We start from the raw sequence: 13,549 nt of genomic DNA on the forward strand, positions 1-13,549 counted from the left end.
TGTTTAATTTCCTATAGCTGATCGACAAAATAATTGTATGCATGTGATTCACCATCACACACTGATTCTATGACTGCATGTAGGGCAATCATTGGACTTCTCTTACCAAATGAGGAAGAAGTTTTACTTCTTTGTTAACCATTTTGTTCGATCGTCAGGTATACAATCGAAGATGTATAGCCTGTCAACTGATAAATAAGATTATCCCCCATCATTATCCATATTTTAACATGAATTTTAGTTTAATTAGTGTTATTTACTGCTATAATTGGGAAATTTTTACAGGTGTCATGACACCTATACAGAGTTCGAAATGTCCGCTCACTTCGCAGAGAATCCACCGGAATGATTTCCAATTTAGATTATCTATCTGTATAAACACGAAGTATATCTTTATTTCCTTTTTTTCTTATTTCTGTCTTCCGTGTAAACACTTTTTGTTATTATCTTAAACACATAGGAGTAATGCCGAAAATTTGTTTAAAAATAATTTCCTCCTATAAAGCCTCTTTATTTACCATGTTATTTTTGTAAATTAGATGTTATTTGGTTGTCATGGCAATGGCTTGAGATGTAATTGATACATTTAGCAACCAAAAATATCTTTGTTTAACACTGTAAAATTAGGTAAAACTAAAGATAAATCATATTCTACAACGTTTTTTTAAATCATAATTTTAATTTTTCTGGGGAAAAACAAACCGTTGCCATGGCAACGGACCAATTGGAACTATCTTTGTGATATTGAATATTTCTAAATTTTTCATAAGTATTCAATTGGGAGCCTGAAAATTATCATTTTGGTCATTTATATCATGTTTATTTACCATTTACATGGGAATGTATGTTATTTTTGAGAAATTAATCCGTTGCCATGGCAACGGCCGAAAATGGCATTTACAAATTTACCTCCCATCTTTAAAATAAATTTTACGGCATATACTAATACTTGTGAAAGTTTCATGCTTTAGTCAAAATTTGCACAATTGTTGTGATTATTGGATTTTTCATTTAAAATGCTACTAATATTACTAAGGACCTGCAAAGGGATACGTCTCAACAGAGAGTTCAAGTAGAAGATGATACAAATGTTGGTTCAATTCACTCTCAATTTGAGCTAGAGTTGATTACTAGAGATTTTGTTTTGAAACAGATTGATAATCTGAGTATAGATAAATCAACTGGGGAAGATCATGTCAGCTGCAAACTTTTAAAGATGACAAAAAATGTTATCGCAGAGTCCCTTTGTGATATTATTAACAAATCCCTTACTACTGGAGTTGTTCCTCGTGAATGGAAAAAGGCTCGGGTAGTACCAATATTTAAATCTGGTGATATGTCTTCGTTGAATAATTACCGCCCAATTTCTATATTACCAATCGTTAGTAAAATTTTAGAAAGGGCTGTTCACCAACAGCTAAGTGAATTCTTGGACGTGAATGATTTATTACACCCAAATCAATCTGGTTTTCGGCCTATGCATTCAACAACTACTGCCCTTGCAAAACTTGTAAATCAGTGGTCGTTAAACATTGATAACAATTTAATTTCTGGAGTTGCGTTCATAGATCTTCGGAAGGCCTTTGATACCGTGGATCATGAGCTGCTTTTAAAGAAATTAACTTGCATTGGTTGTAGTAAGAGGACTATCACTTGGTTCAAATCATATTTATCATTTGATCGACAACAAGTGACACAATTCAAAGGAGCCAAATCGCAAACTTCAATCGTCAAATTAGGCGTGCCACAATGGTCAATTCTAGGTCCCCTTTTATTTTCAATATATGTTAATAGTTTACCTGAATGTATTCATGAAGGTATTATAGATATGTACGCTGACGACACGACACTTACCGTCAGTGCAAATGATGCGACAGTTTTGGAAGAAAAATTAACTGTTGCATTAAACAAGGTCATGGCATGGATTAAAGATAATCAGCTCGTCCTCAACACTGAAAAAACTTGTGTCATGATAATAGGTTCTCGTGCTAATCTCAGGAAAATAGATTCTTTCACGATTTCGTTAAACGGTGATTTGATAAATAGAGTTCAATTCACCAAATGCTTAGGAGTTTTGATAGATGAAGAACTGAAATGGTCAAAACAAATTGAAAATGTATGTAAACTTACTCAGAAAAGCATTGGCATAATAAAGAGAGCGAAAAGTTCTTTGCCTGTGCAGTCTTTAAAGTTGCTTTATAACAGTTTAGTGTTGCCAAGATTTGATTACTGTTCTGCTGTATGGTCGAATAGATTTCAATCCCATACAATTAAGCTGCAAAAAATTTAGAAGAGGGCTGCAAGAATTATATTGAACAAGACATACGACACACCGTCGGCTGATTTGTTCACAAGTCTTAAATGGATGACACTAGACAAACGATTTGAGCTCAGTCGCGTTTTGATGATATTTAAATGTGTTCATAATTTAGCACCTTCTTACCTTCAGGTAAACTTAACCAATCCAAATGATGTACATGAACATCATACCAGACAGAGAGACAGTGGATATTTACGCGTGCCCAAGTTTCGCACTGATTGTTATAAGTGTGGTCCAATCGTATCTTCAATATTTGAATGGAATAAGCTTGATAATTCAATTAGAACAGCTCCTTCTGTCATTTCATTTAAGAGAATGTTTAAAAGAACTTGTAATTTATAAATAACTTACGGAACATCCACTGTTGTGCTTATTTTGTGTTAGCATGACCTTGATGATTTGGTGTTATATTATCAGTATTTTCAAGATGTCCTTCGTAATTAATTTGATTTATTGATATTTTATTATACGTCAAACGAGTGCCCGTCTGCGTTTTGTTTGCTAAGTTTGTTAATGTTTCGTTTTACATTCAAATCGTAATGTGAATCTTAATGCTGTAACATTCTGTACATACGTTATGCATTTTGTAAATATGTTTATTGTTATTCAGGGCCCCATGGAAGACCACTACTTATTGGTGAATGGGCTACCCTGTCAAAATATCAGAAATAAATAAATAAATAAATAAATAAATAAATTGGAGCTTATCCGCTCTAGTATAGGAAAATATGCATTTTCACATTTAGTAATTCATAATCATGGCTTGGCTGATCACTTTTTGCTACTAGGTACACTGCAAAAACGCCGGTGTTATTTTAACACCAGCCTGGTTTCTATATAGGTCCACACCAGAGAGGTGTTTAAGCAACACCGGTTTGGTGTTAGGCTAATAACAATGTGGTATTTAAGCAACACCAATTAGTGTTAAACCAATATCGGTTTGATTCTTGACTGGTGTTGTTTCAACGCTTCTCTGGTGTGGACCGATATAGATATCGGGCTTGTGTTAAATCAACACCGGTGTTTTTGCAGTGTAAATACATTTCACAGGGTAAAATACAGACTGCAGGTACCACTGATTGTGCTTAAACGATAGTAGTAAATCAATTTATTTTTAAGTGAATAAAAATGAGAATATACTTCAAAGTCACATAAGCTTTAATCAAACGTATCTTATACTCTTTATGTACATTAGTAATAAACGAATCTGATTCTCAAAAGTGATTAAGATTACAATATAGCAAATACATATGAAATGAACATTTTAGAATAAGGTATACAATGAAAATAAAAGACAATATAATACATCATGAAATGAAACGATACGAATGGTATTAACTAATATTTTAAAATAAATACATTGACATCCATCGAAATTTCAGGGGAATTTTCAATTTGAATTGATGAAACAAAGAATGGGTTATTTCATATACACATCATCACAATATGACTAATGGCCATTTAACAGCGAAAATGACATTTTACGGTGCAATTATAATACCAAACACATTCTATTTCACAATTGAAAATACCCAAATATCTAATTTCGATATACCTTAAAGACATTAGAATAGAGTTTTTAAACGTCAGCGTAAATTGGAATGTATTTCAAATTGACTGGAAATTTATACAATGAATATCATTTTCTTTATATACATAAGGAATAAATAAAAATAGAACACCTCGAATTCATTGAGATTAGAATATTGCAAGACTGAAAGTGAATACTAGTATTATAAAAAAAACGTTTGAACTACATGAATTAAACTGGCCTCAACAGCGATCCTATCATGCTTATATCAACTTGTAAAATATCAATTCGATATTCAATGCATTCATGTTTGATTAAGATTACTACATTTTTAACTATGACGTTACGCGACGCTCTTGACGATTCTGATCTAATTTTACTTGACTAGATTCTTTTCCAGTAGAGAAAACATTTATCTGGAATATTTATTTCAAACGTTAGGCATGAACATGATTAAATTCTTCATACATCGATTCTAAATTGAGTCTTAATCAACGTATAAATGTGACTTATATATTTGTGACGTCTCCGTGTGACTTGCATGACACTTGTATGTTTGGACTTAATGAAGTTAAACCCTTCATATTGATTTATAGGTGAAAATGTGTAAAAAATTTAATATCTCGACTTATATCTACACAAAAAACAAGTTTTTATTAAAATAAACCAACCTATTTCATTTTATGTTGAGTTTTGTTCTAATTGATGAATTTGGAATTTGACAGCCAAGGCCTTCAAGAAGAAAGAACCATAAATAACAAGTGAAATGAAGTTAAACCAGCCAACTGAAGTCGAATCAACGCAAAGAGGATGATCGTTTCATATTTCATTGGTCACATGATATTCTTTTTTTACAGTAGTTCTTTTGAGATAATTTTCTTGGTCTTCCTCTGTTGCAACAAGCAATGGCCGATCTGACTTTCCCCCACCACGCCCCTTCAAAGACCCTCAACTCAAGTCGATAATTGAAGATCAGCATGAAAGAGTGAGGTACGATTTCAAGTGACAAGAACTCCTATGTTTCCTATTTATTGCTTATTCGTTCTAAACAGGGGGGGGGGGGGGGGGGCACCATTATCCGAGATTCCATGACTTTTCCCCAGGGAAAATGTTCAAATTCTCAATGAATTGCATGAGAGAACAAGCTCAGTCCAAGTTTTGAAGAAAAAAAAAATCCATATTAGACCATGGATTCATCTTGCTTCGGGTTCGATTCGGAATCGACCGGCTCACAGAGGATTTTCCGAATATGATTCATCCACGTGACAGCTCCGAAATCCGAATACTTCATGTCGGCTCTCTCTCGTACATAGTCGCTGGTTTGAAACCGAACCGGCCCGTTAGAAAGGTCCATCTCAATTATCTTCTGAACGATCTCTGCAACCTCCTCCACAGGCTGGACTTCATTCGAAAAGTGATGTCTAAGTGCATGAGTGAAATAATAAATGAATCAATCATTATCCATAAATTTGCGCAATTATTATGTAAAAACAATTTATTGTGATTTTGATTTCGGAAAATTCATTATAAGTGGCGTACAGCGGGGGGGGGGGGGGGGGGGGGCTTGTGGCGCTTGCACATCCACTTTCTTCACGACCAAGCAAATAAGAGAAAAACGAATAAAAGAAAGATAGAAATGTGAAATATAATATTATGTCAAAATTTATCAAGAAATCGGATTTTTGTAATTGATAATTATTTCGAAAATTGTGCTCGGTCAGTTCGCTCGATCGCAACTTTATATAAAAATTCCCCGATAGGCAATATTCGGCCCCTCAATATTTTTAGCTAATTACGCGACAGATCATTGTGGCATTATTACTTCAGAGTGATAATAACTGGCATAGATTTTTAGATATTAAATGAAAGGTCAATGTTGTTGCGCTGGCACACTCCATTTGAGATCAAAACCCTATCAGGCAAATATTGATACAGATAACACGGCTAGATTTTGGACGGGCCGGAAAGATTACGCAGTTTACCTGTAGCCCAACATTGTTAAAGTTGTTGTATCTCAATCTATGAAAGGGCCAGGCTAGGTCTCAATTATAGATCATGAACTAAATTCTATTAAAGGCATTGACAAATATTACACATTCGTTATTGAAATAATTTCTGAACTTTGACGTGTGTTGGAATACTACTAAAAAAAAAAAAATCAGGAATGAAAAATATGATCAATTTTGTAAAGACACTGGCAATGTATGTGCGACTGAAAAAAAAAACTTTAAATTTCAGAGCTGGGGGGGGGGGGGGGGCTCTGACAGTAATAAATATCGTTTGGTATGATTTGATTTGGATTGTATAACTTGTGAATTTATTTTTAAAAACTTTTTGAAGCACTAAAATGATATTTTTCCATAGGTATAATTTTTTTGCAACATACCACATACAGTATATACAGTACATATATACACGATTGATTGTAAACTGCTTTTTGATAGGATTATTCAAACTTTTTTCTTCTTCTTTTTAACTACTTTTAACTCAATTTCTCACACGAGTTCGTATTGCTTTGGAGAAAAATGCTTTGAAGCACATTTAGTTTGGACTATCTAGGGGGCGGACCCATCATTGGCCTTAAAACGATTTTTAAAAAGGAGGTGCTGGGGCCCATTGCAGAAAGAGTTGCAATCAATCGCAACTCTAAAAATCACGCGCAACTTAATTTTCAACCAATCAACAGCGCGCATTTGGGACTTGCGATTGATTTTTTGACTTGCGTTTAAACGCAACTCTTTCTGCAACGGACCCCTGGTTTGTTAAAAAGAAGGTTATTTTGGTCAGATAAAATGTTGTAAAGAACAAAATAAAGTTTTTCGCTCCCTAATGAAGCAGATTTTAGTCAAATCTTTACATTTTAGCATACCAACCCAATTTTCAGGGGGTTTTGCGAATGGTGCAACATCATATGCTGCACTCCTAGACAAATCTTCGGAGCAGCATCTCAGGGCCATGGATTAAATATCGGGGTGGGGGTAAGGGCCCTCTTGAAAAAGATGAAAAACTAACAGGAAAAGAGAGAAAAAAATCAAACATAATACCATTAATCACACTTGGATATCTCTTTCCCCTTTTCAGAAACCTGCCAAGCCAACAATAAAAAATAAAAGAAATAAAAAATAAGAGAAGGAAATAGTTCAAAGTCCTTCCCTGCCTCATTTCTTACTTCTGATGTGCATATAGATATTTGAGTTGTTCTCTGGTGATAGGGTCAATCTTTTGTCTTGGCGGAAGTCGGTTCCCTTCCACAATGTTTGCGTTTATGTTTGTAGCAATGGGACCAGGTACTACAGATGTTATTCTAGAAAAAGAGGATAGATAAATGAATGAACAACATAGTATATAAAACATTTCACAATTTTTCTATTCTTTGCAAAACATGCACCCACCTCTATTTTTGGATTGCCTTCAATTTTTACTTTCAATGTTATTAATAAAAATGCGTTTACCCTTTTTTAAAACTGATTTCCCCTTGTTCAATGTTTGATCATTTTTCTTTTGTACGCATGCTTAGGTATACATGTATGTATATATATATATATATATATATATATATACATTATATATATATATATATGTATATATAAAAATGTGTAAAATTATACATGGACAACAGCTTTGGCAACTCTTTTATTTAAATATTTTGTGAAAGAAATGGATGAAGAGAACAATGGTAGGCGTAGCTCAAATCAAGGTTCCCCAGAGCTATCTACCCTTTGGAAAATTGGTTATGCCGAAAAATGTCCCTGCCGGGAATCGAACCCGGGCCCCAGCTTTGAACGCCGGTGCCTTAACCGCTAGACCACAGAGACGGGTTAGTGGCTAGGGCGACCCGATCCGGCTGACCGTCAGATAGACAGATTTTCGACACTATACCAATTAAAATTTCCTTTGTCGGGTGTAGGTGGGTTTTGGACAATGACAAGCCGCAATGTGTTCTCTTTTGCTCCGTTCGTATCATTCAAAACAGGGACCGCGGTTTTGATGATGGGAGCAGTCTGAGTCAGGGGGGGGGGGGGTTGCTGACCAAAAAATATATATAATCAGATGACAATTTTACGTTTTTGTACATGGTTTAGGAAAAAGTGGAGGGGCTAAAGGCCCCAGCCCCCGGTTTCGTGGCCCCTGCGAATGACAAGTTTTTATATCAGAACAAATGTCGTTCGGTGATTACTTTTTTTTAGGAATGAATCATATACAGAGTGTGCTCAAATGATCATTCCAAACAAAAATTACCTACAACCGAATCATTTTAACATTCACAATTTACAGACATAGGAAAGCCATCATATGTAGATTGCTTTAAATAACACAGACGCTAAATCATTAAATTGATAGATACTTAGATAAGCAGAATGGGTACTGTATATTTTTTTAATGAAAATATAATATCACAATTTAAGCAATGAAGACGGAGATGAGAAGGATGACGAATGATGACGATGAATTCTTACTTGACGTCAAAATCTTTCATCCTACAAGCCACTGCTTCTGTAAGCGCTTCCATTGCGTGCTTAGAAGCACAGTACGTCTCATAAAAAGGGTGAGCTAGAGGGATGTGATAAAAAAAAAGGACATAGAAATATTTTACTGACAAACTAACTACCACCCCGCCCCCGTGCCACGCCCCCGTGCCACGCCCCTATTGTGAGAATAAATTGGAAGTATATCCGGTTCAATATCACTTCATGAATTCCGTATTACCTGTAATTGAGTGATGCGATAACAATTCCAAGCACTCAATGAATACTGCTTTACTGGCAGATGACCCCCATCCTTCACCATCCCGCCCCATCCTTAGAATATTTTAGAAAAAAAAATCGAGTATCAGTTTATATATTTTAGCATTTTCGGCAAAAATCATAAACTAGACTTAATATTCATATTGTTATATGTAAAGTTAGATACCTAGGACACCAGCAATGGAGCTAACGTTGATAATATGTCCCGAGCGTTGTTCCTTCATGTAGGGTAGTACGCTCTGCATCATGCGGACAACGCCGAAGAAGTTTGTTTCCATCACGTCCCGAACGTCTGACATTGGTGAGTACTCGATCGGGTTGAATGAGGCGACACCAGCATTGTTAACTGCAAAAAGGTTTTTTGGGAGAAAGATATGAGAAACAATACAAAGAAAGTAAGCATGGTGAGATATATAATTATATATATATATATATACAGTATATACATGTACTTATATATACACACATAATATACGCATGTAATTCCGTTGTATACAGAGGATCTAAATTAGAACTTATTCCGGTTGACTCTAGGTATGTGACATGACCTTTCGAACATTTCTTTTTTTAAGGCGTATAGGTGTCACGCCTGTAAATGTTAGCGAAAATGGCACAAAAACAAATATTATGTAAAAAGTATAGAATACATTAGAGGAGCTAATACTATAGCTACCGGTAGACAGGAAATACATTTCCCTATAGTTCTTATTTATTATACGTGGCCTAACCTTCAACACGTGCATGTGTTAATAAAGAGATATATTGATAAAAGAGTTTACCGACATACTTGTTTCATCTCCGAGTAGGCCCCGTCGCGTCGTTGCTAATTTTAGCTACACTTGAAATGTTTAACCCTTATCAGAAAGTTCGCAAAAAGGAGCTATTAAGATATTGCCCTGTATATATTATTTCCTTGTGCCAATGAATACGATTCCTCTTCAACTTGGTTTCTACTGTCATCATTTATTTGTATGGTTCAAACGAAATATTCAAATGAAATACAACTTTGGAAATGGATGCTAGCCGGGTCTGAGCATCATAAAACCAAAACGAGTTTAGAATATAGAGAATGACTAAACTTGCATATAACTAAACATGACATCAAAATCGGAAAACACGATAACGAATTAGGGTAGTTACCCCGCTTTATTCATAGAAATGTTTTAAAATATTTATAGCATTGTTCGTCATGCTAGTAGTCGATAGTTAAGCTAACCGATAATGTTACACTTACATTTTTTAGAATGTCAATTAATTTAAAAGTTCAAGAAACCTAACCATGTTGCCCATTTATTTGATCAACGAAAACGTCTTTGGTTCTTCGGATTCGATTGATATAGTCAAAATGTGAGATGTATATATGAAGCTAGTCTCATCTGTTTTTGCTTCAATCAATATTTCAATCATATGACCTTTATCAACGAATTAATGACAATGGAAGGTAAATTGTCAATGATAAAGTCTACCCTTTGTGCTGAGAAAATCAGGCCATATCATGACATCGCGACTTCGATCAAAATACATAAGCACTATTAATTGATGTCAACAATTTTATGTTTTGATTGAAAATTACGATGTGACATGTCATTGTAACATTTTGTTTTATACTTGATAGACTTTGTACTGGCATTTTGCTTTTCTTGGTAATTTATACTCTGTAGACACCTGGATGGATATATGGCTGAAAGCTTTATAGAAAATCAATTTACAAGTGCCCCCAAAAACCTTTCAAAAACATATTTAGAACAGATTTTTATTAAATTATCAGTAAGTGTAAGGATTCATTTCATTCGCTCTATATAAAAAAATCTTGATTATAAAGGTTACTTTACATTTATTTAGCAACTAATTATTATCCTTTGCGGTAAGTCATGCGCCACAAATGGAAAAAAAAATCAAGCTTTATTACTCTTGTTTAATATTTATTGTACATAAAATACAGGATACAATTATAATAAACAATAATGTGAAATAGGATACCAAGAAGCGGAGATTGTGAAGGGCTGGTCCCAATATAATATCGACATTTTCAGTGATATAGAGCATTAAAAATATTGTTACTATATATCCCGATTTATAGATAGGTAGGTAGTTGGTAGATATAGTTTAATAATAAGAATCAAATCATCATAGCGGCGAAGCCTGAAATGAAATGAATTTACAAGTACAAAAATCGTTTTCAAACAGTAAAATATATAAATAATAAACTTATATAAGATTGAAATTGCTTGTCATTTTTTGAAATTAAATATCAAAGAATAGGGAAATCGAGTGTCAAGTTTAATTTATCATTAGCACAACCTTATCAGAAATAATGGAAGGCATATTTTTCTTTGACTTACTGACAACGTCAATTCGACCATGTTCTTTGATGATTTCATCGACGCATTTCTTTACCGAGTCATCATTGACAACATCGAGAGGACGAATAATCATCGTGTCGTTGAGGGCGTCACCTGAGGCAGCCTCAAGTTCATCCTTTTTACCCAGGTTTCTCATGGTTGAATAAACCAAATATTTTTTCGCTGCATCCTTGCCGAGTTTCGCTGCTATAGTGAGTCCTATGCCGGTGGAGCATCCTGTAATGAGCGTAACTTTTTGGGCCATTTTCAGTCTGGATGGGTCCGTTTTCTATAAATAAAGAATTACGGATTAAATTACAAATGCATAACAGGAGGCTTGAAGACTCATTTCGAAATATCAGTATCTAAGATAAAAAAAAAAAAAAATCAAAATTCTTATATCATAAAAAAACTATATGTAAATATTGGCCTGTGACATCATTACCCTTAATTTATTTTAGTTGATGTATTGATTTCTTTTACACAGTTAGACATAATATTATAGAGATAACAAAATAATAATTTTTTTTCCTACAACGGGTGATTAAAGAAAAAAAAAATCGTACCGAAATCCAAATCGCGAGTAATTTTGGACGCGAAACGCCTGTTTTGCAACCTTTGGTCTGTTTCGGCTAAAACTTATATGGGTCACAACGTCGTATGTTGACCTCCTTATCAAGAATCATTGATATTTTTTCGACATAAAGTCAATCAGGTTCCTCAAAGAAAACATAAAAAAAAACAATGGTGTGGGAAATTGCAATGACCTCTGGCTTAGAACCTTGGCTGTCTTATCAAATTACAAACACAAACTTGGACCAAACTAAGATTATGTTAAAAGTTGAATAAAACATAATAAAAAATACAATACTGATTTCCAACCGGTCAGTGGTCAGTCGACAACTGTTCTCTAACAGATGGATGCAGTGGCATAACACATCTTAGGGGGAAATAGCGTGTGAGGATTCTAAATAGAAACCAGGCGAGCAAAGCGAACGAATAAAAAATGGCTCTGTCAATGTAAGCTTTGTTTTTATCTCAAAGTAGTAATAATTTCCTCCACGCTGAATCATAAGACTGCCAAACTTTGTTTACTTTAATTGTCCCGTTTTTTGTTTTATTAACTCCTTCTTTTTAGACCCTAATAGAAAAACAAAATAAAGCAAATAATGGTGAAAGGAATTGACAGATCCGATGGTGCCCCAAATTCAAACTTCAAATCATTTTATCATATCGGTGTTTTTTCCTTCCAATAATGTAATACACGTGTGTTTTTGTTTGATTGGTTTTGGTCAAAAAAGGAAGGAGTATTGACATTGCCTGCAATACAGAGGAAGTTTGATAATACTTTAAAACGATGAAGCGCCAAACAATCAAACCATTTTAAATTGAAATAGAAAGTAAATATATTATAGAAAAATAAGAGCAAATCGCCCTTCCGGCTCCCGAGAAGACTATCTGCTATTAAACAATAATTTTGAGATAAACAATGGTTCGATCACGTTAACGGGAATCAATGAATGAATGAAATGAAATGAAAGAAGTCAAATACCCTATTATCTACACTGTAAAAAATAGTTAATTTAACCAACACGAGGGTGATTATGTGTCCAACCAATTTGGGGCAGTATTTTACCCAATGTGGGAAGCATATTGTCCATTAAGGTTAACAAATAAGCAGCAATTAATTTAGGATGGCCGAAATTATTATCACACTGGATGAATAAAAATGCCCAAAAGAAATGCCCAATGTTGGTTGGACACATAATTACCCTCATGGAGCATTTTTACCCAATATTTTTTAGAGTGAGGGCTTTATGGGCATTGGTGCTGATCGTTCCCTCGACTTGACTTACCTGTTGATACTGGATGCACAAGGAGACTTGACAAAAAGGCGACAGAAAGCAGCAAGAAGAACTTCAGCGACTGGTCGTTTGACAAGAAATGAAGGAAGAAATTCAGGTCTGTGATATATATTGCAACAAACTATGTTACAAGGTTTGTTTTTCTCTCATGTCTAATGAGACCAAAAGTCCAAATAACGGTGTATGATCCAAGTACACCTGTACATGTAAAGTGGATGACGAACTCTGATTGGTCAGATAAGGTTTCAGGTGCTTTGCTAATCGTGATTGGTCACTATTAAAGTTTGCACCTTTCCTAACTGCATGGTGTATGTGCGTGCAGGTGGATGCTGTGTCTGTGGGTGGGTGGTGTGAGTTTGGCACTGTGTGTGTGCATGCGGAGTGCGGGTGTGTTTGTCTAAGCTCTTTGGTTTTAATTATGTAAGATGGGAGCGGGAGGAAATACAATAAACTTCTCCATGGGTGGGGGGGGGGGGGGTCAACAACATCGGAAGATCATTTGCGTGCCCTTGACACTTGTCAAATACAAACATTAAAGAAGTTAGTTGACATTGAACTGACTTTGTCTTGTCTTTAATTTGAGATAAAACCTGAGCCCCATGGTCCATTATATTTGTCATCTGTGTCTGAGATATGTTTAAAAAATTGAGCGCTGTAAAATTGCAACCTTAAATCATTTAGGGCTTAGTGACAAAGTGACCCGAAACAATATCTAAATTTTATTTTATTCAACTTGTGTTATAATT

General features: G+C 34.7%; 1 protein-coding gene across 2 annotated transcripts; it reads right to left on the reverse strand.

The window, feature by feature from the left end:
• Positions 1-3,357: 3,357 nt before the first annotated feature.
• Positions 3,358-13,175, reverse strand: LOC129268669 (retinol dehydrogenase 8-like). Of its 2 annotated transcripts, XM_054906195.2 has the most exons (6): positions 12,795-13,175; positions 10,939-11,227; positions 8,763-8,942; positions 8,309-8,402; positions 7,021-7,155; positions 3,358-5,272 (listed from the first exon to the last, which is right to left on the reverse strand). In XM_054906195.2, the coding sequence occupies exons 2-6, from the start codon at positions 11,201-11,203 to the stop codon at positions 5,032-5,034; spliced, it is 915 nt and encodes a 304-aa protein (XP_054762170.1). In that variant the 5' UTR covers positions 11,204-11,227; positions 12,795-13,175; the 3' UTR covers positions 3,358-5,031. The 2 variants fall into 2 exon arrangements, with proteins under 2 accessions (XP_054762170.1, XP_063960996.1); XM_064104926.1 differs by lacking the exon at positions 7,021-7,155 and having other exon boundaries at positions 12,795-12,960.
• Between the last annotated feature and the right edge of the window lie 374 nt (positions 13,176-13,549).

Source organism: Lytechinus pictus, chromosome 9, assembly GCF_037042905.1.
Source record: "Lytechinus pictus isolate F3 Inbred chromosome 9, Lp3.0, whole genome shotgun sequence".
In the NCBI taxonomy this organism is placed as follows: Eukaryota; Metazoa; Echinodermata; class Echinoidea; order Temnopleuroida; family Toxopneustidae; genus Lytechinus; species Lytechinus pictus.

What these genes read in the sequence shown, in the direction of transcription:
- LOC129268669 (XM_054906195.2), bottom strand. Translation starts at nt 11,203, where the DNA reads ATGGCCCAAAAAGTTACGCTCATTACAGGATGCTCCACCGGCATAGGA. An exon ending in CTCCATTGCTGGTGTCCTAG is followed by an intron (nt 8,403 to 8,762) that starts GTATCTAACTTT and finishes ACATCCCTCTAG; the next exon opens with CTCACCCTTTTTATGAGACG. An exon ending in ATGAAAGATTTTGACGTCAA is followed by an intron (nt 7,156 to 8,308) that starts GTAAGAATTCAT and finishes CTCTTTTTCTAG; the next exon opens with AATAACATCTGTAGTACCTG.